Here is a 25548-nt window from a genome sequence, read left to right on the forward strand (position 1 = left end):
CCTCTATAAGGCACGTCAGTCTGAGAATTATTTTTAAGTCTGAGAATTAAACATGAACTAATTTTCCAGGGAAGTAAGCAGCAGGTGTATTCGCCCAGCCTACATGGACCGTATATGCGGTCTTGTGTTATTTAATACTACCCTGTCAATGCCATTATCTAACATTTTATTTTATTTTATTTTATTTATTTAAAAAAAAAAAAGGGGCTAGTTTCTGAGCCCGTGTGTGTGCGCGTCGGGCGGTGGCAGGAGCCGGGCTGCGCGCGGGGGGCCATGGCGGCCGCTCTGGGCTGTTGCCGTGGCAGCGAGCGCGCGAGCCAGCCCCCGTCTCTGCCAATCCCGTCCCTGCTCTCGCCGCCCGTCGCCGCGCGCGCTGCCCCCTCTCTTTCCTTTGCTCACTTCCCAGCTCCCCGGCGCCGTCCGCGCGCACTCCGCTGCGAGCACCGACCCGACCACCAGGCGACATGGTAAGAGCTCCGCGGGGCCCTCCGGGGCCGGCCAGCCCCTCACGGAGCCGGGGGCTTTAACTCCTTCCCTGCCCTGGCGTCACACGGCCATCGGCGGGCGAGCCGGTTTCGGCGGAGGAGCGATTAAAAGGCAATGACAGGAGGAGGAGGAGGGGGCGAGATGCGGGTGGGAAAAACGGGAGCTTGGAAGTGGATCTAGTGGAGTCCGTGTTCCGGTACCGCAGGCCCCGAAGCCTCCGGGCGGCCATTTTAACCTAATTTTAGCCGCAGTGACCGGCCACTGCATAACGCTCCCCAGTCCGTTGAGTGGACTGTGATTTTTTTTTTTTGCCCGTGTGTGTGGAGCGGAGAAGCCCGTTTAGTCTGTTTTGAACGGCGCCCGGTCGGCTGGGAAAGGGGTGAAGCCGGGGGGCCGCGGGCATGCGGTTACTGCCTCGTACAGCCCTGCTCGCCGCCGTGCTAATGCGGCTTTTCCAATGGGATGGGATAGCGACTCGCTGTGAACTCCTGGATTTTTTTTTTTTTTACAGATATCGTGGGACACCCAGCCGTGTTTGACCGCTTTTTTGGCCATGACGTTTAAACTACATTTCATTTTAAATTCTAATTTTTCCAATAAAGTTGGTGATGTAGGCGAAAAACCTTCTTTAAAATGCTGAAAATCTTTTTTTTCCCCCCCCTCCTCCCACGTAAACGCCTGGCTTTGCTTCAGCTCAGTTATATTATAATCCCCTCTAACGTGATCACCCCGTTTAGATCGAGACCTGCGAGTTAGCGCAGTAGCCGCGTCAAACCGTCAACCTTTCCGAGACTGAGAAGCTCCCTGTCTGTGAAAAGTTACCGATGATCCAGGCTTGTACATTAAAAAGTCACCACACGCGGTCAGGGTACTCCAGAGCTGCACACAGTGGGAGGACTCGTGAGTTGTTAGCTGTTCAGCATTTTTCAACTGCTAAAATGAATGACAGTTTTTTTTTTATCAGGTACTGTAATGTTTTAGAACTCGGATGGTGGATGAAGCCATTGGTTTATATGAAGAAACACTGAGATCATGCTAACAACTAATAACCTTCGTGGGTGTAGCCGAGAAATCAATAAAGCAGATTTCAGAGAGAAACCCTTTTTTTTTAACAGGGAGCACCATCTTCATCCTCCCTCCTTGTGAACTGACCCTCCCTCCCTCCCTCCCTCCTCCCCACAGGCCTCCGGCGTCACAGTGAACGATGAAGTCATTAAGGTTTTCAACGACATGAAGGTCCGCAAGTCGTCGTCCTCCGAAGAAGTGAAAAAGAGGAAGAAGGCTGTGTTGTTCTGCCTCAGCGAGGACAAAAAGAAAATCATCGTTGAGGAAGGGAAGGAGATCTTGGTGGGAGACATCGGCGAGACTGTAGAGGACCCTTACGCTTCTTTTGTGAAGCTTCTACCTCTGAATGACTGTCGATACGGCCTGTACGACGCCACGTACGAGACAAGAGAGTCCAAGAAGGAAGACCTGGTATTTATATTCTGGTAGGTTAAACACCTGGGTGAGCTGTGGGATACAAGCAGCTACATGACAAATTAAGACGGTTCCACCCAGTTGTTCTTAAAAGTGACTAAAACTCCTGCCCTGTGACTCCTGCTTGGATCTTCAGCGTGTGAAAGACTACTATTCTAGTATTGCTGCACTGTATATTTGAATATGATTTGTCTTAACACAATAGTATTATTATTTTTTGTTGTTTTGTTCAACAGGGCTCCAGAAAGTGCTCCTCTGAAAAGCAAGATGATCTATGCTAGCTCTAAAGATGCCATCAAAAAGAAATTCACAGGTTGGTAAATGTTTTTAAAAGCAGGTCTTTCTGTCGCTGTGTGTGAACTTTGAGGAGTTGCAGAGCACCTGGCAATTGGAAACTTGCTAGGAATCGATGGGCTGGTTTGGAAACTGTTTTAAGCAGAGTCCCATGACCTTTCATTGGATTGAGTACACCTTTGTTTAAAACGTTATAGTGCTTTTAAGCATGTTGTGGTGTGCTTTGAATAAATCGTGCTGTAAAAGAAACAGGTGATCTGCTTTCATTGCCATAACAGCAGTTTCGACTGGTCATGTTTTGCCTCCTATGGATTTGTCATGGTTTTCCCACTAAGAACAGCTTCAATAGCATGACCACAACCTTCTGTTCAGACCTTTACTGTTGTGTTCCTCTACATTGGTACAAAATAAAATGCAAGATTCTGTGATAACTGCTTTTACCTTTCCATATAAACACACTGTATACATTGTAATATTAAACACATGATAGCAATGTAATTATTGCAGGCATGCAATAGAATTTAAAGTGCTTTGGGAAAAAAAAAAGCTTACTATTGGGTCCAGCCCTGTGAACTGACATAACGGTAGTCCTTCATGTTCTTTCTCTTTCAGGTATTAAACACGAATGGCAAGTTAACGGTTTAGATGACATTCAGGACCGCTCTACCTTGGCAGACAAGTTAGGAGGGAGCGTGGTAGTTTCGCTCGAAGGGAGACCCTTGTAAACTGACAGTAAAGTGCCATCTGGATCCAAGAAGCTTCCATTACAGCAGCCCTGTTGATATCATTTGATCCTGTTGGGATAGTTTTAGTTTTTGGTTTTTATTTTTCCATACTGAAGGAGATCTCATTAACTTAAAACACCTACCAGCGATTGGCATTCGACTCCCCAAGATCCTGGTAGAACACACATGTAGAACTTCAAGGAATGCTTTCACGCCATTTGTTCTGCCAGAAACCATCGCGAGAGGAAGGAACACCAACAAGTGGTGCTGCATGCATTCCTTGTGACAAGTACAGCAACAATTTCATGTTCACTATCGTACGACAAATCGAGTACGATTCCTGAATGCCTGACGGCTCTGTCCACTACCGAGGCACCAGCCAGTATTCGACACTACCGATTTGCACTTGGTTGAATTTCTATGAGGCATGTGATATAACTTCCCAACTTCAGTACCCTGGGGTTTCTGACATGGCAAAACCCGTTTCACACTATGCAGAAGAAAAGCACTTTTTTGTAATTGTTTTGTTTAGACACTTCAGAAAGGAATGCCAATTGAGTTTCTGTATTTATGTCACCTAGGAGTTAACGTACCTCAGCTTTCATTCCTGATCATGCATATTTAAAACAATGCTTTTCTGTTGCCTTCTTGCTTTCCCGAGAACGTACACTGTCACTGATTTAAACAGAAGAGGGAGGGGTGGGGGTGGCAGGGAAACTACTGCGATTTCACAACCCAGAGAAATATATACATCCTCATTCAAGATGGCAATATCTGTACGAGCGGAGCCTTAAGTGGAATATTGTTTCTGAGATCAGTGAAGTTGCCACTTTGCAATAAAACCTTGTGGCTTATAAAGGAAAGCTGCCTTTTTCCATTTATTTGAGCAGCGTCTTCATCTGATTTTGAGTTTTAGTTTTCATCAGAGTTCATATTGGGGGGGGGGGGGGGGGGAGGAAATGATGAAGATCAATAGTGACGAGGAAAAAACTCCCCCTCCTGAAGTGAATTCTGTATGTTGACGGCACCTATAAATACAGAACAGGCGCTGGAATGGTCGGCGTTGTGAGCAAATTGAAATGGGTATGTTCGTGTGGGAAGCTTCTGTAACTCGGTAATGTTAGAATAGCCACCACATGTGTTAAGAGACAAGTATGTGAGGACAGTTGGTCTACTGATAGTAAATGTGATGGACTAAGCTCTTTAAGTTGGATACTGTTAAAACGGAGTTGCATGCTTATAAACATCAAAGAATAGCATATCTATTTTGTTCAATTTCTGTGAAGTTGCTTTTTGGTGATTTGCTTTTGGCATTCGTTTTAAACGTGTGAAAAGAAACCGAAGGAAATAAGGAAAAATACATTTCACGGCTTTGTAGCGCAAACACTTGGGTCTGTTTTATAGCAGGCTGGGGACTAATTGTTTGCTTTTCTTTTTGGTAATGATAACATTTTTATTACATAATAAATTAATGCTGTCTAAACTTTGATAAAGGAAAAAAAAATATGGAAGTGAATGGAATACCCGTGGGATTTTTTGGGAGTATCAAAATATTCTTTAGTCTTATTTAAAATAATTGCAGAAATTTATAACCTGTTTTCATCTGTTTTGGGTTTTTTTATACAGCGACGTCTTCTAGAATGAGAGCCTTGTGCTTTCAAACACCTGGGCACTGTACATAGAAATACGTCTTACTGCAGAAGGTGTTAGCAGATATGTCTTTTTAAGCACTAGACCTGTGCTTTATTAATCCGACAACCCTGATGAGGGTGTGAGAGTTTCAATGAACTTCTTCGCTCCGGTAGCAGGAGCGTTTCAATGAGACGAACACGTCTTTCATTAGAGCCTGAGTCTGGACAGGAGCCAGAGGCCGCTCTCCTTGTAGAGAATTTGAGCCGCACTCTGTGAGCAATCCTCTGGTAGCCAGTGCTATTTATGGCCAACACATGCTTTTGTATCTTGTCATCGTTGTCCACAAATGGCAAAACAGGACATGTCTTCAGAACTCTGCAAAAGGGAAGCCCCCACAGGCCAGCTGAGTACAGCTAATATAACAGATGCTTTTCTCAATAAAAGACTATACGGAGGTGAGGGCATTTGCTTATTTAATGTAGACTAAAAACAATGTATTAACCTTCTTTTCCTTACATTATATTACTGCTCTAGAATTGTATATTAAATAGTTCAGATGTTTCAAGTGTCACTCCTGCAATCAGGAGAAACGTGGAGGAATTAAACCTTGAATGTTTTTTCGCTGTCTTTGCCAGGCCTATGGAACATGTTTGTTTGGTGATTGAAATACCTTGTTCCTATGATCCCTCCAGAGTTTAATTAGATTGTGTCCTCTCTTAACCCTTAACTGTCCTCTGTTAACTGACAGAGCATATGATTCCAAACATCTTACAAGGATGTGAACCTAGGAAATCTCTATCAGGGTCTGCATTCTTCCTAGAAACACTACTTTTTGTTATGTTCTTACAACAGTAGAATTTATTGAAAGACAGGAGAGAAGTTACAAAAATATGGTTTAAAAAGTGGTCTAACATTCTGCAAATGTGGGAGAGAAAATTTAAATATGGCAACATTTTCTAAAGAAACTCTTCTGTTTGACATGGTGAAAGACTTAGAACCCATCCATAATTCATTGTGTTATGCCGGAACAGCTTTATTCTAAACATTAGAGTTAAATAGATATTATATAGAATTATCTAAACAAAATAGAATAGCATATCCGTGGACTTCTTGTGATAGCTATTCTTTGAGGACCTTTTCATTACTTGAATACTGAGCTTTGTGAAAACCTAAATACACAAAATTATCTATATACATGAGATTTCGGAGAATCACAACAATTTTTGTTCTAATAGAATCTGACAAATTTTATGTCAGATCATTTTTATTTATTTGTAATCTTGACATTCTGCATAATTATTCTTTTATCACTGCAGTTAACAAGATTGCAAATTTATGGAAGAGTACAAGTTTTCAGTTCTCAAAGCTGTACTGCACAGATAATTAAATGAAAAGCAAACAAGATTGCTGTGTAGTTAATGATAAATAATAAATAAATAGTGATAACCTAACCCAATGGTGTTGTGCATAGTGCTAAAGAAAGGAAAAAGGTAAATGAAAAAATAGATGAACACACAGGATAAACTAGGGCAGCATTGACAGAAAAAGTCTCTGAAAGTCTGAGATTTAGTTCTGGGTACAGTGAGCAAAGCCCCAGCCTCAGCTGAGCAGAGCTTATAGGAGGAAGTGTAAACATGGAGGAGTTTAGAGCTGTATGAAGGATCCAGATTAATTAGATCCTTAAAAAGTCATTAACAAGATCTTAGAAAATGTGACTTTATAGACGACCAATGTAGTGATTTAAGTTTGATGTGCTGTCAGAAGTCTAGCTGCAGGGTTTAGACATTTTGCTGCTTACTCAAGAGTGTCAGGGAGGTCTTATAGTACAGAGCTGCATGATGCTGTAAATGCATGAATCAGGCACTCGGCATCAGACATGGGTAGATATTGCCTAACACGGAAAAAACAGATGTCTTAATCAAATTTTTCACATGGGGCTCAAACGACATGAGAGGATCGTGTGACTCCCAGGTTCCTGCCCGTCTCAGGCCTGAATAGGGAGGCCAAGCACTGTGACTGTGAAGCTCAATAAAGCTTCAATAAAAACATATTTTCATTACAGAGAATTAAACATTTAAGTGTTGCTGAAAATGGGGGATCCTGGCCAACAATTTGATGACGAGCAGTATCCCTGTTTCCTCGTGCTTTCAATGTTGATGAAAATGTCCCTGGGTGTTTCCGTGCTGTCTTTCCAGTGAGTCAATGGGCATGTCACCCAGACCAGTCACACGCCAAGCACCCGACACCAGAATAAACAAGTCGTCCATTCAGCTCCAGCAGGTGTCGTGTCCAGGGGAGTTTCTCAGATCTGCCAGGAGACCACAGCTTGCCGAGTGGAATGATGAAATCGAGCTTCTTTGTAAAGTTTCAGCACATGTTTGTTCATGAAGCAGGCCAGTCCCAGTCCAGGTGGCTCGGTGTGCCTACACAAATAACCAGCACCTAACTGGGGAAAAGCTATCAAACTGGTCAAAATAAGACCATAATGAGCTAACTTGGTTAAGACTTGAGTTGGCACAAAAACCTGTAGAAGCATTGCCCCAGCTTTCAAGACTAATGCAGGGGATCTCCAGTCTCGGTCCTGGAGAGCTGTAATCCATCACCTCTTTTTGTGTGTCACGGTTATATTTTTACATCATATTGCTGTGCAGTTAAGCAGGGAATTTGTTCAACTGATGAATCTGATCTTTGAGAGTTGGAGAGTACACAGATTTTTGTTTCAAATAATCACTAAATTATTAACAATCTTCTCCATTGCTCCCATTCAAATTGTGCTGAATCTTAAAAAATCAAAGATTTAATGGTGACCTCAACCCCTGATATAGTATTCAGTCAGAGACCCCTGATCTAGTATTATTTTTACGTTCTACATTTTGGAGAAAATAGAATGTCATAAAGGAAACAACTCTCTCTGACGTGAGTTTTAAGAATTCAAATAGTGCATCATCCAACTAAGTAAAATTATACCACAGATTTAACTATAATTGAAAAGCTGTCAACCAATCATATGTCAATCTGTGAATCTTTGCTTTTAAGTGATAGAGCTTGGAGGAAACCACTTACATTAGCAGAAGCAGAAGGTTTTTAACTGCTGATGAACACAATTGAAAGCTATTAGCTGGATCCAGTCAAGTCAGTCCTCCAAGGCTGTTTAACGAAGTAAGACAAGCTTTTTTTCAAGGCACAACTCAACACACTGTGGCCCTAAAAAAACAGGGACACTCCTTTAAATCACCGCAGTTAAGAAAAAAATGTGAGGCTGGGGCTGGAGTAAACCATGTTGCTAGGGTTGGGGCCAACCTCTTCCTGCATTGTACAATATAAAAAATAACATTATCAATAAATAAGTAACCAGTCATTTCTGTGAACGAACTACACCATTAACTCATTACTGTCCGTGTGCAGCCTGTTAGGGACTAGATCTCTTTCTGCCTCTGTGCTTTAACACAGTGACCTACAAATCCATGCAAACCGGAGATATTTCATTGCAGTTCGCTTTAACAAACAGATGCTAACCCTCTGTCCTTCATCTCTCATCGAGGGACTCAGTCCGGTACTGAGAAAGGCGGAGTTGAACGGAAAAATAAGTGTCTAATCGGTTTCTCTGAGCTCCGCGGTACACGATTTTATCAGCTGTCAGTAGCTAAGCAGAAATACACACATCGCGTTCCTCACTGAATTATCAAACGGACTTACTTGATACCAAAAATAGATAAAAGGTTTATTTATATAGCTTTGCTTTCTTTTTTAAGTCTTCTTATCCAATCTTCTCTGGACAGACACGACCTAACTATTTATAGCTCTCTGTAAATGGCGAATGGTCGTCAACATTTTCTCCAATTTCTCTATTTCAAGTTCATAAAATTATAATTAAAATGTCGAGACATTAAATCACTTATGACCCCTAAAAAATCTTCAGAATCTCATTTTGTTTTAATATCAATGGAACACGTTATACAAAGAAAACAGCGAAGCCATTTAAGCGTGTTACTGGGGTCTCATACTGTTTCAGCTTGTTGCTGCCAGTTTATCAGAGTCCCGTTTCTTCAGATACAGTCGTGTGATGTGTAAACATTTCAGACAGATGCGTTGGCTCATTGTTGAAATGTTTTTTTCTCTTTCTCAGCCTATGAATTAGTTAATTGGTTAAAAGCTAAGTCTGGGAATTCTGGTCATCTAATTTCATGTTTTAAAAAAGTTCTTATTCAAACAAGGAGCAAGTCATCTGAACGTTGCGAATCATGACAGCTGACTGATGCTCAATAATTCCACCATTTGCCATTTGTGATATGAACAGACTTTCACTGAACGATGGATACACCATATCCCAATCACATAAAATAAACGGCCATCATCATCATGTTCGCTTGCACGCATGAATTGCGCCAATGCAATATTCGTCACTATTAGGTTATCCCTTAAACAAGCAGATGTTTATTTTGATTCAGATACGTCGGCTCAATTGAAAGACGGTATCCAATTTGTGCTTGGGTAATGTGGGTAGTGCAGAGTGGATGAAAGCGAAAATAATCACCTCCGTTATTTTATTGCCGAAGGGTGAATATGTATTGAAACACTACAGGGCGCCATATTTTATGTTCGCAGCGCTGTGAGTTTCCTGCGCCTGATTTGCACCTCTGGTGCCACAGCTTGTGTGTGTGATTCACTGAAATGGAACAGATCATAAGAATCATATTTGTGCTTTGAAATGTCCTATTTATTTCATGCTTTTCGTTTTGATAAAAAAAGAGCGTTTGCGCCACCTGCTGTTCATTGTGTATATCACACGTGGTAAAGCTTAGTTCATGGGTCACATTTTTGTTAAAGGAATGTTTTCTCACAATAAACGGACTTCCAGGATCCTTTAAAACAGAAAAAACGTGTATCCAAAAATATCAGCTGTCAAGAGGCACATCCTTCCTTGTAATCATGTTGTTGTTTTTTGGGGAAAAAAAAGACCATTTATTGGATTGAACTTGTATCTTGTTTTATAAAATCAATCACCGATGAGTGCACACGTTTTGTTTTTTCATATTTAAGAATTATTTTTAAACGTAAAGATTTTTTTTGCAAAATAAAATATTTCAATAACACAAAGAAAATGAGTGTGCACAAGACCTTTCCTGAAGTGCAAAGGGTCAGTAACTTCAAATTCCTTGGCGTCCCTATCACCGAGGACCTCGCGTGGTCTCTCAACGCCACCTGTCTGTCAAAAAGGCGCAACAGCGCCTGTACTTCCTCAGACGGTTGAAGAAGGCTAAGATATCTCCCCAGATCCTCACTAACTTTTACAGATGCACTACAGAAAGCACACTGACAGGTTGCATCACAGTGTGGTATGGCAACTGCAGTGCTGCTGACCGCAAAGCCCTACAGCGGGTGGTGAAAACCGCCCAGTCCATCACTGGGGTTGCCCTCCCATCTATACAGGACATTTATGACAGACGGTGCTTGAGGAAAGCTTTAAGCATCATCAAAGACCCCACACACCCACAAACAGTAGAGACTGTTTGACCCTCTACCATCTGGAAAACGGTACCGGAGCATTCAGGCCCGGACTACCAGACTCAGAGACAGTTTATACCCCCGCACTATCAAACTATTGAACTCCCAGCCTCTCTCACCTACGATCTGTCTGCTTACAGTGCTTTCTCTCTTTATCAAAACTCAAACACACATTGAAATCTACCTCTACCTCACATGTCAAGACGTTCACCCAACATAATTTTGTCCTTTATTTCATTCTGTTGATGTATGATTTTGCACAACTGTTGCTGTTTTGCACATTGCCTGTTGTTGTTTTGTTTTGCACATTGCCTGTTGTCTCCGTCTTTCTTTTCTAACACAATTGTATTGTTGTTTTTTGTACTACTTACCGTCCGAGAGCTAGCTAAATAGCATTTCGTTACACCATATACCTGTGTATGAGTATAATGACAGTACACGTGAACTTAACCATTACTAAATGATGTACTGTACGGAAATGAACCGCTTGCTTGTTTAGATTTTATTTCTGCACAGTTTGGTTTCATACATTCCTTAAAGTATTTTTCCAACGACGTCGAGCTACAATTTGCTCCCTTATTTCTGACTAAAAGCTCTTTTGTCTCTCGCATTGGTGGAAATGACACCCCCATCTCTGAACTGTCTTCATCACTCTGTTCTCCTCCCCACTCAGAGCTGCTGTGTGGGGGGTGTACTGGCGCACTGTGGCTGCTGTCCTATCATCCAGATGGGGCTGCACACTGCTGGGGGTGGAGGGGATCCCCATTACCTGTAAAGCGCTTCGAGTGGAGTTACCAGAATTTAATTTTAATTTAATAATGATTAAATTAATTTAATTTGATTATTATTATAACAGCACACATGAATGAGGGGTGATTCTGCAATTTAGGAATTGGCGCCGCTTTTTAAAAACTAAAACAATACAGCTTTTTAAGAGCTGAAGGAAATATTTAAACGTTCAGAAATAATTTTAAAAAATCCATAATAGACAGGAGACCCCCCCCAAGACTAGGACTGATTTGACAGCAGTATACGTTACACTGTAATAACGTTTCTGGTTAAAAAGTAACGTGAATCTAAGATTAACTCTAGAATTAAGGTTTAGGGAATTACAGCATCAATATGAATCCAGTTTTTTTTTTTAAATAACAAGGCTGAACATTTTCAGAAAAATGCTGTTTCTAAAATACACCACGTCACGTTTGCAAGTGCGTCGTGGCTATGGAAGACGTTTCACATCGACAGGGTCGTCATTCATCGGCTCAGGCGTGATCTTCCCGGGGGCGGGGTGCAGTTTACTGCGATTTGCAGAGCCCCCCTCAGCTGCCTATGGAGCCGCAAGACTTTTTGTGCCATATGGGCACTCGGAGCGGGTCAGCCCCCCCAAAAGAAGTTAAGAGAAAATAAATAAAGGCACCTCAGTACCTGTCTGAACTATTATCGCCCTACTCCCCACCTCGCAACCTTCGCTCTTCTAACTCTGCTCTCCTTACTGTCCCCCAAGCCCGTCTACATTGTAGGGGTGACAGGGCCTTCTCCTGTTATGTCCCCAAGCTCTGGAACTCTCTGCCCAAGGATATCAGAGAGTCACCTTCTCTAAACTCCTTCACATCCAGACTCCAAACCCTCTTCTTCAGAAAAGCTGGTTCCACTCTTCACCCCTCTGCTTTTGTTAGTACCACCATCCACGGTCTCCTCTATATATTGTTACTGTGTTTTATCTTGTGTATTCTTCTTATTTATTGTTATTGTCATCCTGCAAAGCGCTTTGAGAAGCCACCTTTAAAGGCGCTATATAAAATAAAGTTTATTATTATTATTATTATTATTATTAAACCCACCGACATGAAGGGGTAGGGGACGACTGCGACCTCCATTTGCGCAGCTTTTGACCAAGCAACAAAATAAAAATTAAAAAAGGCGAAAAGAGTAAACTGCAGAGTAAACTGAGATGATTGTAGACTATAGGAAACATCAGGGAGGAGACCACACACCTATTTACATCAATGGGACTGCAGTGGAGATGGTCAGCAGCTTTAAGTTCCTGGGAGTTAACATCTCAGAGGATTTCACCTGGACCCACCACACCAACACCGTGGTCAAGACAGCACGGCAGCGCCTATTCTTTCTCCGCAGGCTAAAGAAGTTCTGAAGAAGGCCAGGTCCATTCTCAAGGACCCCAGTCATCCCAGTCACAAACTGTTTTCCCTCCTACCGTCCGGTAAACGGTACCGAAGCATTCGGTCCAAGTCCAACAGAGTACGGAACAGCTCCTACCTCAAAGGCAATAAGACTGCTAAATAGCCAACCTGCAGCTCCTTAGCAAATCACCTGTAACGGCTACATGGACGCACAATTCTCACTATATTCAGCATAACTGCACTACATGTATATATTGCATACACCATAGACACATAGCAGCTCTACTCACATTGAGTTTTATTCCATTTAAAAAATGTAACCTCAATTTTGTGATTTTTGTGTTTTTGTGAATGTTTGTGATTTTTGTGATTGTTGTGATTTTTGTGAGCTCGCAGAAAAAGACATTTCATTGCCAGCAACTACTGCTGCACGCCGTATTGTTGTGCATTTGATAAATAAACTTTGATTTGATTTGATCTGATCTGAAGAGGTCGGCGGTCGAGTTCAACAGCAGCTCCGCTCCTCCCCCCCTCCAGCGGCCGCTCCGTGCCCACCGCGCCGGCTCCTCCTCCTGACTCCCTGCGCCGCACGTCACCGCTCCGCCACAACTCCGCTCGCAGTCGCAGCCATGATGGTAGGTGTTTCTCCAACCTTTCGCCTGGCTTACCTTTATCTATTTTTTTTTAAAAAATCGTACGCACTCTTTCAGTTAAAAAAAAAAGGTGCTCACGTGAATAGCCGTGCTAATGTGCGTCCTGTGGTCTCCTGATTTTCTTGTCTTTGTAGCAAGAAGGCTTAGACGACGGTCCCGATTTTCTTTCCGAAGAGGACAGGGGAGTAAGTTTGTTTTTTTCCCCCCCTCCTCCTCCTGCTGCATCTTACTTTTTAGAAATAATGAGACTTGCGCCCTTATTAAACCTCTTCCACGTCAATGAAGAGAATGCATGTGCAGTTAATGAGTGTTTTTCCGTTCTGCTGACGCGCTTCAAGTTTTTAGCTACAGCTTGACCAGCAACCACTCTGACTTCCTATTAGCTAATGTGCATTATTGTAGATTTTGCGCCGGTGGCGTCTTTGAGTACATATTTCCCCCACATTTATGATATAGTGTAAGCTGTTTACATACGTATATTAATGTAATGTGGTTATTTTCCCGTGATTACATCAAAGTATATGTATTGAGGGCCTGTAGGTAATGCTCATTATTGCCAACAGGCTGCATTATCCAGTGGGAGCTGAATGTTTTTCCTTTTCTTGGACTGAAGAATAGCTGAAGCAAAGAATGTGATAGTGGGCACCAGTCGCTGTGCATGTGCCCTGGATGTCGACGTCAAAAGTCAAAAAGCTGTACTGCAGGCTTGGTCAGCAAGTGCATGAGGCAGTGCTGCGATGGGCAAGATACTTGTGTGCAAGCTTTGATTTGCTTAGTGTATAGTTTCGTTATTGCTGCTGAATTTAAAAAAAAAAAAACGTGGTCATGGGCCATTTGAGAACAAGTATTGTCGTTCGGGTGAAGGTAACTCTTTCCGAAGGATGAGAAGGACAGCCAGCGCTCCACTCACGGGCAATGGGTTTCCTTGTCTTGCTTTAATATAGCTGTTGCTCACGATGTGCTATCGAGGAGAGACTTGATGGAAAAAAAATAGCCCCGATGTTCAATAATTTAAATACCACCCCTTTCTGTTCTGTGTTTTCAGCCGTGATTGTCACATGTCAGCCAGTTACAGAAAACCAGATGCTGCATGATTAATAGTGTGCCTACAGTCGTTGGGCTAAATTTTCATTAACAATTAACTGACTCTTCCTGTTCTCTCCTGTGGGAGTTCCCTGATTCAATTTCTGCCTGTAAACCCCTCTTTATCAAACAAAACTTTCAGGAATTGCCTGCTGGAAGCATTTGCCGTATTAATCAATGATAGCTTTAAGAAAAAAATGCAGAAGAGGATGAATTCTATTTTTCAGCAAACAGCTTTTCCGTTTGTGCTCATCAGGACAAATGACACAGTTACATTATCTTTTGCTTCCTCTTTATAATTTCTGAAAGCCAGTGATGGGTTCAGACACTGGGAAAGCCCCTTGTAAGACAGAAAATAAGTCTCTTCACAGTTGGACTCGTTAATGCAGCACGTAATTCTCTAAGGGTTTGTGTGTTTTCAGAAAGGTACGTACGTAGGCTGTAGGTTTTTCTAAGCAGGGGCTGATCTGAAGCTGCAAGTACACTCCACTGAAGGACTGCATAATCTTGCACCCTGAGCACCGTCACTTAGATACATTTTTCAGTTCACTTCATTGTGGTCAAAATGTAAGTGTATCTCGTATGTGAATGTTAGCTTGCAAAAACCCCTTTATCACTGACAGGCTGTTAAAAGATTCAGCAGAGTGGAAAATATCTCCCTCCTGAATGCTATTTTAAAAATTACTTTTGCCTTCTGTCTTATCTAGGTTGCTTCTACACCATTAAAAAGCTGTCAGATGATTTTTGCAAACGTGTGTGTGTTGCACTGTGGTTCTGTTCACTATATTGCAAGTTAATTGTTTATAATGCTGGTGTTTTTCCTACAGCCCAGAGCAGTAAATGTGGATCTTCAAACTGATGCAACGCTTCAGGTAGACATCTCGGATGCTCTCAGTGAGAGGGACAAAGTAAAATTTACTGTTCACACAAAGGTACGTCCTGTTTTCTTTTATATTGAATCGATAAAGAATTTCAAACTGTAGGGTTATTTAAAATTGGCCCCTATGGTCAAGTACTGTCTTTTGGCCTAATAATAGCTGTTGAAGTCCTTCATTAAAATCCAGTGAGGATTTTCACTCTGAAGGAGCATCTCCATGGTGCTTTATAGCACCAGAAAATGAGTGCATAATCAGTGCAGTGAACATTTGTTCATAGGCATCAATTGACATTTATCGTCTTAAACAGAGTTTTCCAGATCACTGCCTTGTTTGCTTGTTCACGCCCGTTCATAAACCCAGCTAAAAGTGAGTGCAAGCACTCTTCCCAGGTTTTGACCCTGATGTGGTATTGTATTGACTCCAGACTGGGGATTGTGCTGATCTTGGTCTTTCAGAGCTCTTTGCCAAACTTCAAACAAAATGAGTTCTCCGTGGTTCGGCAACACGAGGAGTTCATCTGGCTTCACGACTCTTTTGTTGAGAACGAAGAATATGCCGGTTACATTGTGAGTACACAAAAAACACAGCGCCGTTTAAAACTAGTATTTTTCATAAGAATTCTAGTGAATTTTATACTCTCTACTCCCTTATAGTTTCATTTCCTTTTGGCACTGATGGCATGCGGAACATAATAAAGCTTACAAACGAGAGGAGGCCATTCAGCCTCTCTGGCCCATGAGGACATTAGTAGCTCATTGATCCTTGGACCTCATCCAGCCATGTCTGGATGAACCAGGAAACTGGCTTCAAAAACGTGGCTGGATGGTTTGTTCCACACTCCCACAACCCTTTGCGTACAGAAGTGCCTCCTGTTCTCGGTTTTAAGGGCACTTTCATGTACGCCCTGGTCTGTGTCTCGCTGTGGACTGAAGTCCACTGGGTTGAGTGTGTCAATGCCTTTGACCGATTTTTAAACATGCATTGGGTTCCCTTGAAGTCTGCTCTGTTCCATTCCTTCAGCCTCCTGTCATGTTGTGAAGCGAACATGTTAGTCTTTCAGCACTGTATCAGCGTGTAGGTTAAAACCTGAAATAGATGAGTTAATTGTGACATGAATAATACATGTGTTAACGGCCGTAACTAACACACTGTGGTAGCTACACACATTATCTGGTCAATTGAATTGTCAGATGTATTTCATGGGGTTTAATTCATGTTTATAGATTATTTTTTTCACAAAAAATCTACAAAAAAGTGAGATGCATTCTATCTAGGATTGTATATAATGTTCATGAGCTGGCAGTGTTATTCTTGCTGTGGTATTTGAAAGCAGCACATCATGTAAACAGTTGTAGCCTGTGCCTTTTAGGACAGTACTTCTTGTGCTTTCCATCAGAAATGGTATGTTTGTCCTCTGCTTTTTAAAAATCAGACACCAAAAGAAAGGTGAAAACTCTGCTTTGTTGTATTTTTAGAATTTAAATATTTTAATTATTCAGCTAAATATTTTTACTTCCAAACCTCAGGTCGTCTGTCATAGAAAATACACATGCAGAGAATATTTCCTTTTCAGGTTCTTTGCGTTCAACAGTTTGGATACTATATTCAAAACACTTTGACCTCCCAATTCTCTTTTGTTTTTTTATGGGAATTTCAAAATCCTTCGGTGCTCAGTGCAGATTCCATCATTCAATTCAGTTCACGTGATTTTTTTGATGCATGGAAAATTAATAAACTACAGCGTAGTTTTAAATATTTCATTATCAAAAGTGGTTACATTTGCATAAACCTTGCACTTTCTGCGGCACGGCCACGGGACTGAAGTGCCCCATGTGGAATTATTCGGCTGAAATGGAAGGACACTTGACATTCTATGGATGATGTATGCTTTTTGCTAGGTATTTACATGGCAGCAATATGTTGAGTGTTACGTGAGTCTGTTGGATGAAACCCAGGCTACGCTCACAGTAAAGTCTGCAACAGCTTGAGTCATGTCTGCTGTGCCATGGGGAGGGGGCTGCTGTCACGTGATGGATTGGCTTGGGTGGTTATGAGAAAGCCAAGTGTTCCTGTGCTGAGGAAAGAGCATTGAGCACCTAATGCAATGTTGTATGCATTTTCTGAGTATTGTTTGAGCTCAGTGAAACAAAGGTGAGAGACGGCTGACATGAAAGCAGTTCACTCTCTGTCGAGCTTCTGAGCAGCAGAAAGTTTTGATGTGTAGAATGTGTTTCTTTGGCTCTCAGCAAGGCTCCTAGTGTAGCGGATTAAGAATGATCACCATCATGCTCACATTGTCCTTTCACAGACTGTATCAAATGAGGTACAGTCTCCTTTTGGAGCGACGGGGTGACTGTGAAATCACCGAGCAAGCTAAGGTTCTTACTTTCTTTAACCACTACAAAACTCAATTCAATTTTGATTTATTTTTAGTTTTTTTTTCCATTTCTGTGCAGCGTTTGTGGAAAAAAAGGCAGTACTGGTGTCATTTGAAAGAACTGGGAGCAAAGCTATTTTCGATTGTGTTTGTGAAGTTCTGACAGATTTTCTTTGGAGAATCATGGACGTGCGGGTATTCTGCTCTGTCATTCAAGTGTGAGTGCTATGATTGATTAGTGTGGTGTGGTGTCTGGGGCAGTCATGTCAAGTGTTCAACATGGATTCTGTTTCCACTGATCGTGGAAACACTGAACCCCCATGTTAAGTGGGTGATGCACATGATGGCTCAATATAAACCATTTATTCTCCCAGATCCCCCCTGCTCCTCCCAGGCCAGACTTTGATGCATCAAGAGAGAAACTGCAGAAATTGGGGGAAGGAGAAGGATCCATGACTAAGGAGGAGTTCACTAAAATGAAACAAGAACTAGAAGCGTGAGTATATGAATCTCATTTTTAAATCTCCTCCTCCGCCTTGCCTTGTGTTAAAGCTGTTGGAATCATTTAATGGGACACTGCAGGTTTGGCACAGTCTTGCACGGTGCAAAGCAAGAATTCTGAGTGTTCTCATGGACGTTTTAATTTTGGCTTTGAATGGGGGGGGGGGGGAATTGAACTGGAACCAGACTTTTGCCTTTTTGAGAGAACTTTGGTATTTTTAAACTAAAACATTTAAAGGAAACAGAGTATGTGGTGTGGAGTAGAACACATACTTGTGCGCAGTAGAAATGCAGCATCATCTGGTATGGCTACTGCCAGCGGCTCTCGCAGTGTCCCGCTGGGAATGATCTGGCACTACAGGATTGGCTTGAAGGCACAGAAGAGCCTTGGTCTGAAGGTGCTCATCAGTGTGTCAACAAAGCATGAGAATGCCCTCGATCACTTCCACAGCTAACAGATCCTTGCCCACCTTACCACACTTCTGCCACCCCGCTGGTTGGCATATGCAACAGCTGGCATAATGCCCACAACAGTGCACAGATATTGCTGAGCCGCAGAAGAGACAATTTCATCTGTACATGTTATTCCTAAGCATGCAGCTCTTTTTCATGCAGACAGCTAGCTAACGTTATTCTGGAAATGCCAGGTTAGTTCTTCCTGGAATCTCGGGCTGCAGGCAGTGTAGTCTGGAGACAGTTCTGCAGATGAATCAGATAGGTGACCCTCTGCTTTCCTGGACACAGAGCTGATTCTTCTCTATTAGTTCAGATTATTGAAGCAGAAAATGTATTTTTGTGGGTAACTTAACTCGGACTCAGGCTGCCTTCGGTAACTGATAATAGTACCCAATTGGTCTTCATTACTTATTTCAAATTGTGTGTTTTTGATTGACTAGACAGATTCTTAATTTGCTCATTTGGGCAACATTCAAATATCAGAACACCAGCACCTGGTATTTTTAAGAAATCCATGACTTAACTCTGCATTTTGTATTTCCAAAGAACAATACGACTCAGTCAAAAAAACCTATCTGCTCTCTAGTTAAAATCTAAATATCATGGAATATACATGCTTTTTCACACAAGGCTTCTGAATGTTGGAAGATTTTTTTTGGTTGGACAAATAATGACAAAGTAAAATTTGTGTGATATGTCACATGAGGACATGGTGAGGAATAGATGAAGGTCATATATGTTTTACTATGTAAAACCATGGCATCATGGAGGCTGTACTTTCTTTTTCACATGGATGTATGTGGTTGAGGCTGATCCCTGGTCTTTCTCACGAACCAGCTGGGTGAGATCTTGGACCAGTACTAACTACCAAGCAGGCCAGCAGGGCTGCAGGACGTCCTCTCCTTGGTGACCTCCGTGTTCTTCTCTTGTGTTATTTCTTGCAGAGAGTATCTGGCCATCTTCAAGAAAACGGTTGCAATGCATGAGGTGTTCCTGTGCCGTGTTGCTGCTCATCCTGTCTTAAGGAAGGACCTGAACTTTCATGTGTTTTTAGAGTATAACCAGGATGTAAGTTCACAAGCCCATTTCGCATTAACTTCTCTGAATTTATTTTGCTGTCATAAGAGCTGTTACACACTATACTGATCTTTGGTTTTGACCTTGAGATGAACATGTACTTCAAAATGTATGTCATTGTGCCCGTGAGGTGGCTTTATCTTTCATTGCTGGGATTACAGCCCTATCTACTCAGTTTGCTTTTCTTTTTTGTACAGATAAGCTTGCTTTATGGTTTGAATTGGTTTGAATCTTGTAGAGTTTGTTGTAGATTTTTGATGCAACAAACATACCAACATTGTGCATCCCAGGCTTTGAAAGATACAGGCTGCAATCCTGTATGAGACTGACAGTCTGGACATCACTGGTATCCAGAAAAAGGCTGAGAAACAGTAGCTTTTTCTTGAGCTCGTAGGGTGAAATTGTCAAAGTTCTTAAACTCTCTGGTCACACCTGGGTTCCGCTGGTGGTAAATGAATATACCAGGAGTGTACAGCACATATGTGTCTTCTTGAACAACTCGCCGGTTAGCCTTTGAACTTGATTAGGGTTTGTTGCTGAGCAACATGTCTCCCAAACTGTCAGTAGTTAACATTTCTTGTGAAACTGTTAAGTAAGGCAATTGACTTCAAAGAAAGAGAAGAGGGTTGTCTTGAATTTTGTTGACTAAATTCTTTACCTGTCTTATTTGTTGTCTGGTGCATCACACTGTTACACTCGGTCTTCTCTCTTTTCTCATCTGCAGCTAAGTGTTCGAGGCAAGAACAAGAAAGAGAAACTTGAAGATTTCTTCAAGAACGTGGTGAAGTCTGCGGACGGAGTCATCGTGTCGGGGGTAAAGGTGAGGAGAGGTCGCGCGTTCAACAGCTTCGTGTTGTTACTCTTCTGGGGCTGGTGGGACAGACATGCACAGTCCACAGCAATCCAAGGCAAAAGACGTAGGAAGTAACAAACGGATAAATGGATCTCCACTGCCAGGCGGTCTGATAACGTACCCTTTCTTTTTGGTGTAAAACGTCCCATGGTGCATGATGGAATGCTGGTATCAGTAAATTCTATTTAGATAGAGAGATAGGAAAATATTTGGTTGTGAAATTCTGTAAGAACCTGAGAGCTTTGTTTTTATCAGGTTTTGCTTTTTGCACTGTAGGATGTAGATGATTTCTTTGAACACGAGAAGACTTTCCTTTTAGAGTATCACAACCGCGTGAAGGATGCCTCGGCCAAGTCCGACAGAATGATCAGATCTCATAAAAGTAAGTTGTCTCCTGCGTTTCCTTACGTGCTTTTGTAAGTAAGAGAGAGAGATGTGCTGCGGAGGACTCTGAACCAGGTTTTTAAAGAGTGCATGGGCAAATGATCCAGTGATGTAATCTGTAATGGCACCACCTGCCTAGTTAAATCTAAATCACTCTTCATTCTCAATTAATTGTCTTGAAATGGTAATCGAACTTTTTTATCCTGTTTTATAATATATAGTATCATGTTTTTCCACAAAGACTTACATATCGGTAATGAGCTTTGTATTTTACTTTGACTTTTTAAATTGTTTTGCTGACATATGGAAATGGGTAAGTTACAGTTTAAATCTTTGCAGTTTGCAGTTTTACACAAAGGGTTGTGGGAGCCTGGAACAAGCTACCTAGCCATTCTGTTGAAGGCAATACCCTGGCTTCTTTCACGAAACAAGTGGCTAAGATTGTCAAACCGATTAGCTGTTATCTAGCCTGTTTGATAGTGAGGAAGAATGGTCTTGTTTCATTTGAAACTGCTCTTCTTGTAATAAAGGCATCTGATTTCTTCATATTTTGTCCTCTGACTGTCGTAATACTGTTCTGCGGTGGTTTGAGTTTGCCAGAAAGGTGCATCAATATAAAGAGGTTAAGTCTGTATTTGTTTTTCATATGGTGTTTACACAGTTTTTTGTAACAGTTTTGTGACATTTGTCACAAGACATGCTGTGGTGTATAAACAAGCAAGATCTATGTGGTTTCCACAGGTAACATGATACTATATATGTATGTAGAATCCTGTATTAGTCATTAAAGAGCCCATTCTAGTCTCGGAAGGTAACTATGTAAAAAACAGAACACTTAAGCTATGTGTTAAGTTTCTTGACATCAGCCTAAGGAACAGTAAGAAGGTTGTCTGGACCCTGAAGCATTTTCTCATTCCTAGTTTAGTAGCTGTTCCTTCATTCTGGATCCAATTTCAAGGATGCTTTATCTTCTTACTTTGTTAGGTGCTGCAGATGATGTCAACAGAATTGCCTCTACACTGTATACCCTTGGAACTCAAGACTCAACAGATGTATGCAAGTATGTGCCTACAAGTGTCACAGGGAATATTGTTTTTACTGAAGACAGTCAGGACGCATGTCACTTGAAACCTGGAGTTTAGCTACAGAACCCCTCACGGTCAGCTCCTGGATGTGTTGATCGGGCAGTGTGCTTTTTGAAAGCAGATTCTGTGTAACACAATCTGCATTTCACTTCCTGCTCAGGCCGTGGGAATGTGTGAGTGAGCAAGCATGTGGTTTAACATATGAAAGGCAATCTAAAAAATGTGAGATAGCTGTTGTGCAATGTATTTTAAAAGTTGCAAGCATTGCCAGATATATTCAAATTGATGGCATTGTCAGCAGCAGGTGCAAAAACACTGCACAAGTACTTTTCTACATTTACAGTGTAGTGCTTTTTTGTCTTGGTGATTTTGGTTACACCTGTGAATTCGCAGATGCGTGATAAACAATACGTCAAAGAAGGATAGACAAATGAAGTCATCATTTTAAAATAAAGGAAATAAAAAGCAGAACCGTATGCAAAATGCATTTATTTAAATTTTGTGGCTTGAATATGTGCAAATGTCTTTATCATAGTTGGATGTATTTTCAAAATGTACTCTGAACTGTCTCATAAAATTTTTACTTTCTCTTCTTCTTTGTGTCTGTTTCTTCTGTTTTGCAGATTCTTCTTGAAAGTTTCAGAATTATTTGAAAAAACGCGGGTAAATATTTTCAGTAATATCTTTCGTTTTCTGTACTGTACAGCATACCTATTAGAATTTATTTTGTGAACATTTCTCAGGCAATAGTACATCTGTACATCAGGCAATTTGTGCCATCTTTTCACAGTGCGGTAAAAAATGCCATTGCATACATTTAAAGAAAATTGTTTCTGCTTATTAAGTTGTTCTGAACTGCAACCAGTTTACCTTTTGTGCTTGGTGAGCCAATTTATTTTCTGTGTGCTGTGTTCAGTTTTGTTTTTAACTTATTGCTTTTGTGAATATTTTTGAATCACCTGCAGAAAATAGAAGCACGGGTGGCTGCAGACGAGGATCTTAAGCTGGCTGACTTGCTAAAGTATTACCTTAGGGAATCACAAGCTGCAAAGGTGAGTAACTCTTGGATATGGGTATTACAATTGGCTCGCAGTCCGTACAGTGTGCAGCTACTCAGTTGTGCTATATCTAATAGTTTCAGTGCATTCACAGCTGTGTTCTCTTCATACAGGATCTCCTTTACAGAAGAGGGAGGGCACTAGTTGATTATGAGAATGCTAACAAGGCACTGGACAAAGCTAGGGCCAAAAACAAAGATGTTCTTCAAGCAGAAACGAGCCAGCAGGTTTGCTGTCAGAAGTTTGAAAAGATTTCAGAATCTGCAAAACAAGGTAGATCTTCTTTTGAACCCCTCCCTCAAACATTCTTCCACCAAACATCTTCCGCCGGCATTACTGTTTCTCTAGCGAAGGTTTGTGCTGTTGGGTGGGAACTGTGAACTTGGAGTATGCAAACCAAATGTTGCTCTTAGATTTAATCAATTTTCTCTCTCTTGCCTTATTCTACTAAAGGAGAAAAGTCCTTTTTATGGCTTGCAGCTGTGTTTAAGCTTTAATGACCATTTGAAATGTTCAGTGTGTTCAAAGCCAGTTTTCAGTCTGCTCAGAAGCATTTTGTGTTTTTGTTTTGCAGAACTTATAGACTTTAAAACAAGACGGGTAGCTGCTTTCAGGAAGAACCTTGTGGAACTGGCGGAACTGGAGCTGAAGCACGCTAAGGTTATATATTCTCTCTCCGTAAATGTGAGGTCTGAAACAGTTGTGAACAGTAAGGCTATAAACCCTTCCTTTTCATTTCAGGGCAATCTACAGCTGCTGCAGAGCTGCCTAAGTGTGTTAAAAGGAGACACATAAGCTGTGACTGGCCTGCACGCTGATAAGGGCTTCACCTGTCGTGTCTCGTCTTGATTCTGAAGATGAAGAAGAGTGTTCCTACATCTCTCATCTGCAGAATGCACATATTTGAGAAGCTGAGATCCCTTGTTCCCTCTTAATTGCAAAAAAAAAGAGGAATTCAGCTGTGGATTAAATACCTGATGTCAAAAAGTTCACACAGCACAAGTATATCTTTATTTAATCACTTAGAATTTTCATTGTTAATAATCAAATATTGTTTTGTGGAATTCACAATATAAATATCACACTTCATTTATGTCAGACATTGCTTAGTGATAAAGAGGCAAATATAGTTTCAGTAATCTTTTATTGTGATGCTGCTCAGTACATTGTTCCAGGTGAGCTGATTGTTACTCTTATTAAAGTGTATTGTCACTAAAAACGCCTTGTATATGTTGTATTAGTTTTTACTATAATTTCTAATGAACATCTTATTTTGATTTATTCTCAGTTTTTATTTTTAATATGAAATGGTAATTTCTTAAATTTGGGGGTACAACTTCTTCTGTAATGTCTTTTTATTTTTAAAATAAGCAAATGCTTCAGTATGTTTGCCTTAAAATATAGACTAATCCTAATGAGTATTGTAAAAATAAAATGCTAACTTAGTGATTTTTAAGTGCACTGTATGAATGTTTTTCACAGTCTGTGACCAAAGCTTCCATTGACTTAAATGGAGGAATGCTGATTTGATTATTAATAATAATAAACTACAATTTACTGTGAAATAACACTGTAAAGGATTTTTGTCAAAACGAGAGCAGTTTGTTTGGACAGTTATATCGTTTTCCTCTTTCACAGTTTTGTGCAGTAAAATATGCTGAAGTTTTACTTGATCAATCTCATCAAAATGTGGAATTCTTTTGCCTTTTTTTCTGGAAAACTAACAACCAGCCTGGTTAACTCAGTATAGTGTTTCACTTTGCACAGCACTTTGAAACAGGCATCTCTTCCTTTTCTGGAAATACAGGAATGCTTGGAATATCCAAACCCTATTATTGGACAATTCCCATTTCCTTATAAAGATTGGATTGGACCTTTGCTTAGGCATGATCGATCTTCCAGTCCTCCAGTCCTCCATTCTGCAATGGAGAAGGCCGGTTTGCTCTTTTCTAGATATCTTGCTGCCGTTCTGTGTAAAACACACGGTTTACCACGTCTCGGGCCCAAGTGTCTTAAGGAAATCCTATTTCACGTATGACCATTGCAGCACATCAGCATTGTTACCCACAGCTGTGTCCCAGTTCTTAACATTTTACCTCAGAAGTTAGTGTTCATATAAAGAAAATGGAGAGCTGCTGACCCTTTCTAAAGCCTGGTATGTTTAGCTGCATAAGGGGGAGGATTTCCTCCAGAGGCACAAAGTGTCTTGTTTTCCTAAAATGATGGACTGAACCGTTCAAACTATTCGTTGGGCATTCTCCTGAAAGCTTCCTTACACACAGTTCTGACGAGCTGTTCTATTCCATCAGTTGTCTTAATTTTTTTTTAACTTGAAGTGTACTTTTCCATCTACTACTATAGTTAACAGCACCCAAGTGCCCAGTGCTCCTGGATGGGGTCTGTGTGCTCCAGTCGGGGGCTTGCATGTGTATCCAACGAACGGTCAATATCGCGTCTTTGAGCTACTGGTTGGGTACAGTTTAGGGATAAGATTAGTGCAGGGTTATTGTTAATTACACATTTTCAAAATATTTACCTGCAACATTAACGGTCTCTTAAGAGTACCAGAAGGTCAGAAAACGTCAGGACCTCTGAACGTTTAGACTGTATTCTGGAAGTTTTGTAAAGGCTTTATATGCTCAGCACCTACTTTTAATTGGCCCTCTTTGGTAGTAAGAACCTAAGCTCGGACTTCATCTGCATTACGAAAGTATGTGTATGTATTCTGTATGATTATCAAATGTGAAAAAGTTTTTTCTAACTGGAGCAAACCGAACTTGAAAAAAAATGTTTTAACATTGAGGATTGAGTAGTTTCATGTGAGGTTGTGTGTAAACATAAATTCGCAAATATATAGAGGCAAAAAATAGTATGTTGAAAA

At 41.1% G+C, this 25548-nt stretch overlaps 2 protein-coding genes across 2 annotated transcripts; both read left to right on the plus strand.

The window, feature by feature from the left end:
- The first annotated feature begins 99 nt into the window (after positions 1-99).
- On the plus strand, positions 100-3847 carry cfl2 (cofilin 2 (muscle)). Its single transcript, XM_088924983.1, has 4 exons — positions 100-467; positions 1669-1976; positions 2202-2278; positions 2872-3847. Exons 1-4 carry the CDS (start codon positions 465-467, stop codon positions 2982-2984), a joined length of 501 nt encoding a protein of 166 aa, XP_088781109.1. The 5' UTR covers positions 100-464; the 3' UTR covers positions 2985-3847.
- Positions 3848-4823: 976 nt separating this feature from the next.
- Positions 4824-24232, plus strand: snx6 (sorting nexin 6). The gene is made up of 15 exons (XM_088924977.1): positions 4824-5071; positions 12752-12897; positions 13050-13100; positions 14826-14930; positions 15332-15442; positions 17628-17749; positions 19155-19278; positions 20012-20107; positions 20417-20522; positions 21509-21584; positions 22233-22272; positions 22575-22661; positions 22781-22940; positions 23242-23327; positions 23409-24232. Exons 1-15 carry the CDS (start codon positions 4963-4965, stop codon positions 23460-23462), a joined length of 1473 nt encoding a protein of 490 aa, XP_088781103.1. The 5' UTR covers positions 4824-4962; the 3' UTR covers positions 23463-24232.
- Positions 24233-25548: the final 1316 nt, after the last annotated feature.

Source organism: Atractosteus spatula, chromosome 9 (assembly GCF_055471065.1).
Source record: "Atractosteus spatula isolate fAtrSpa1 chromosome 9, fAtrSpa1.hap1, whole genome shotgun sequence".
Classification (NCBI taxonomy): domain Eukaryota; kingdom Metazoa; phylum Chordata; class Actinopteri; order Semionotiformes; family Lepisosteidae; genus Atractosteus; species Atractosteus spatula.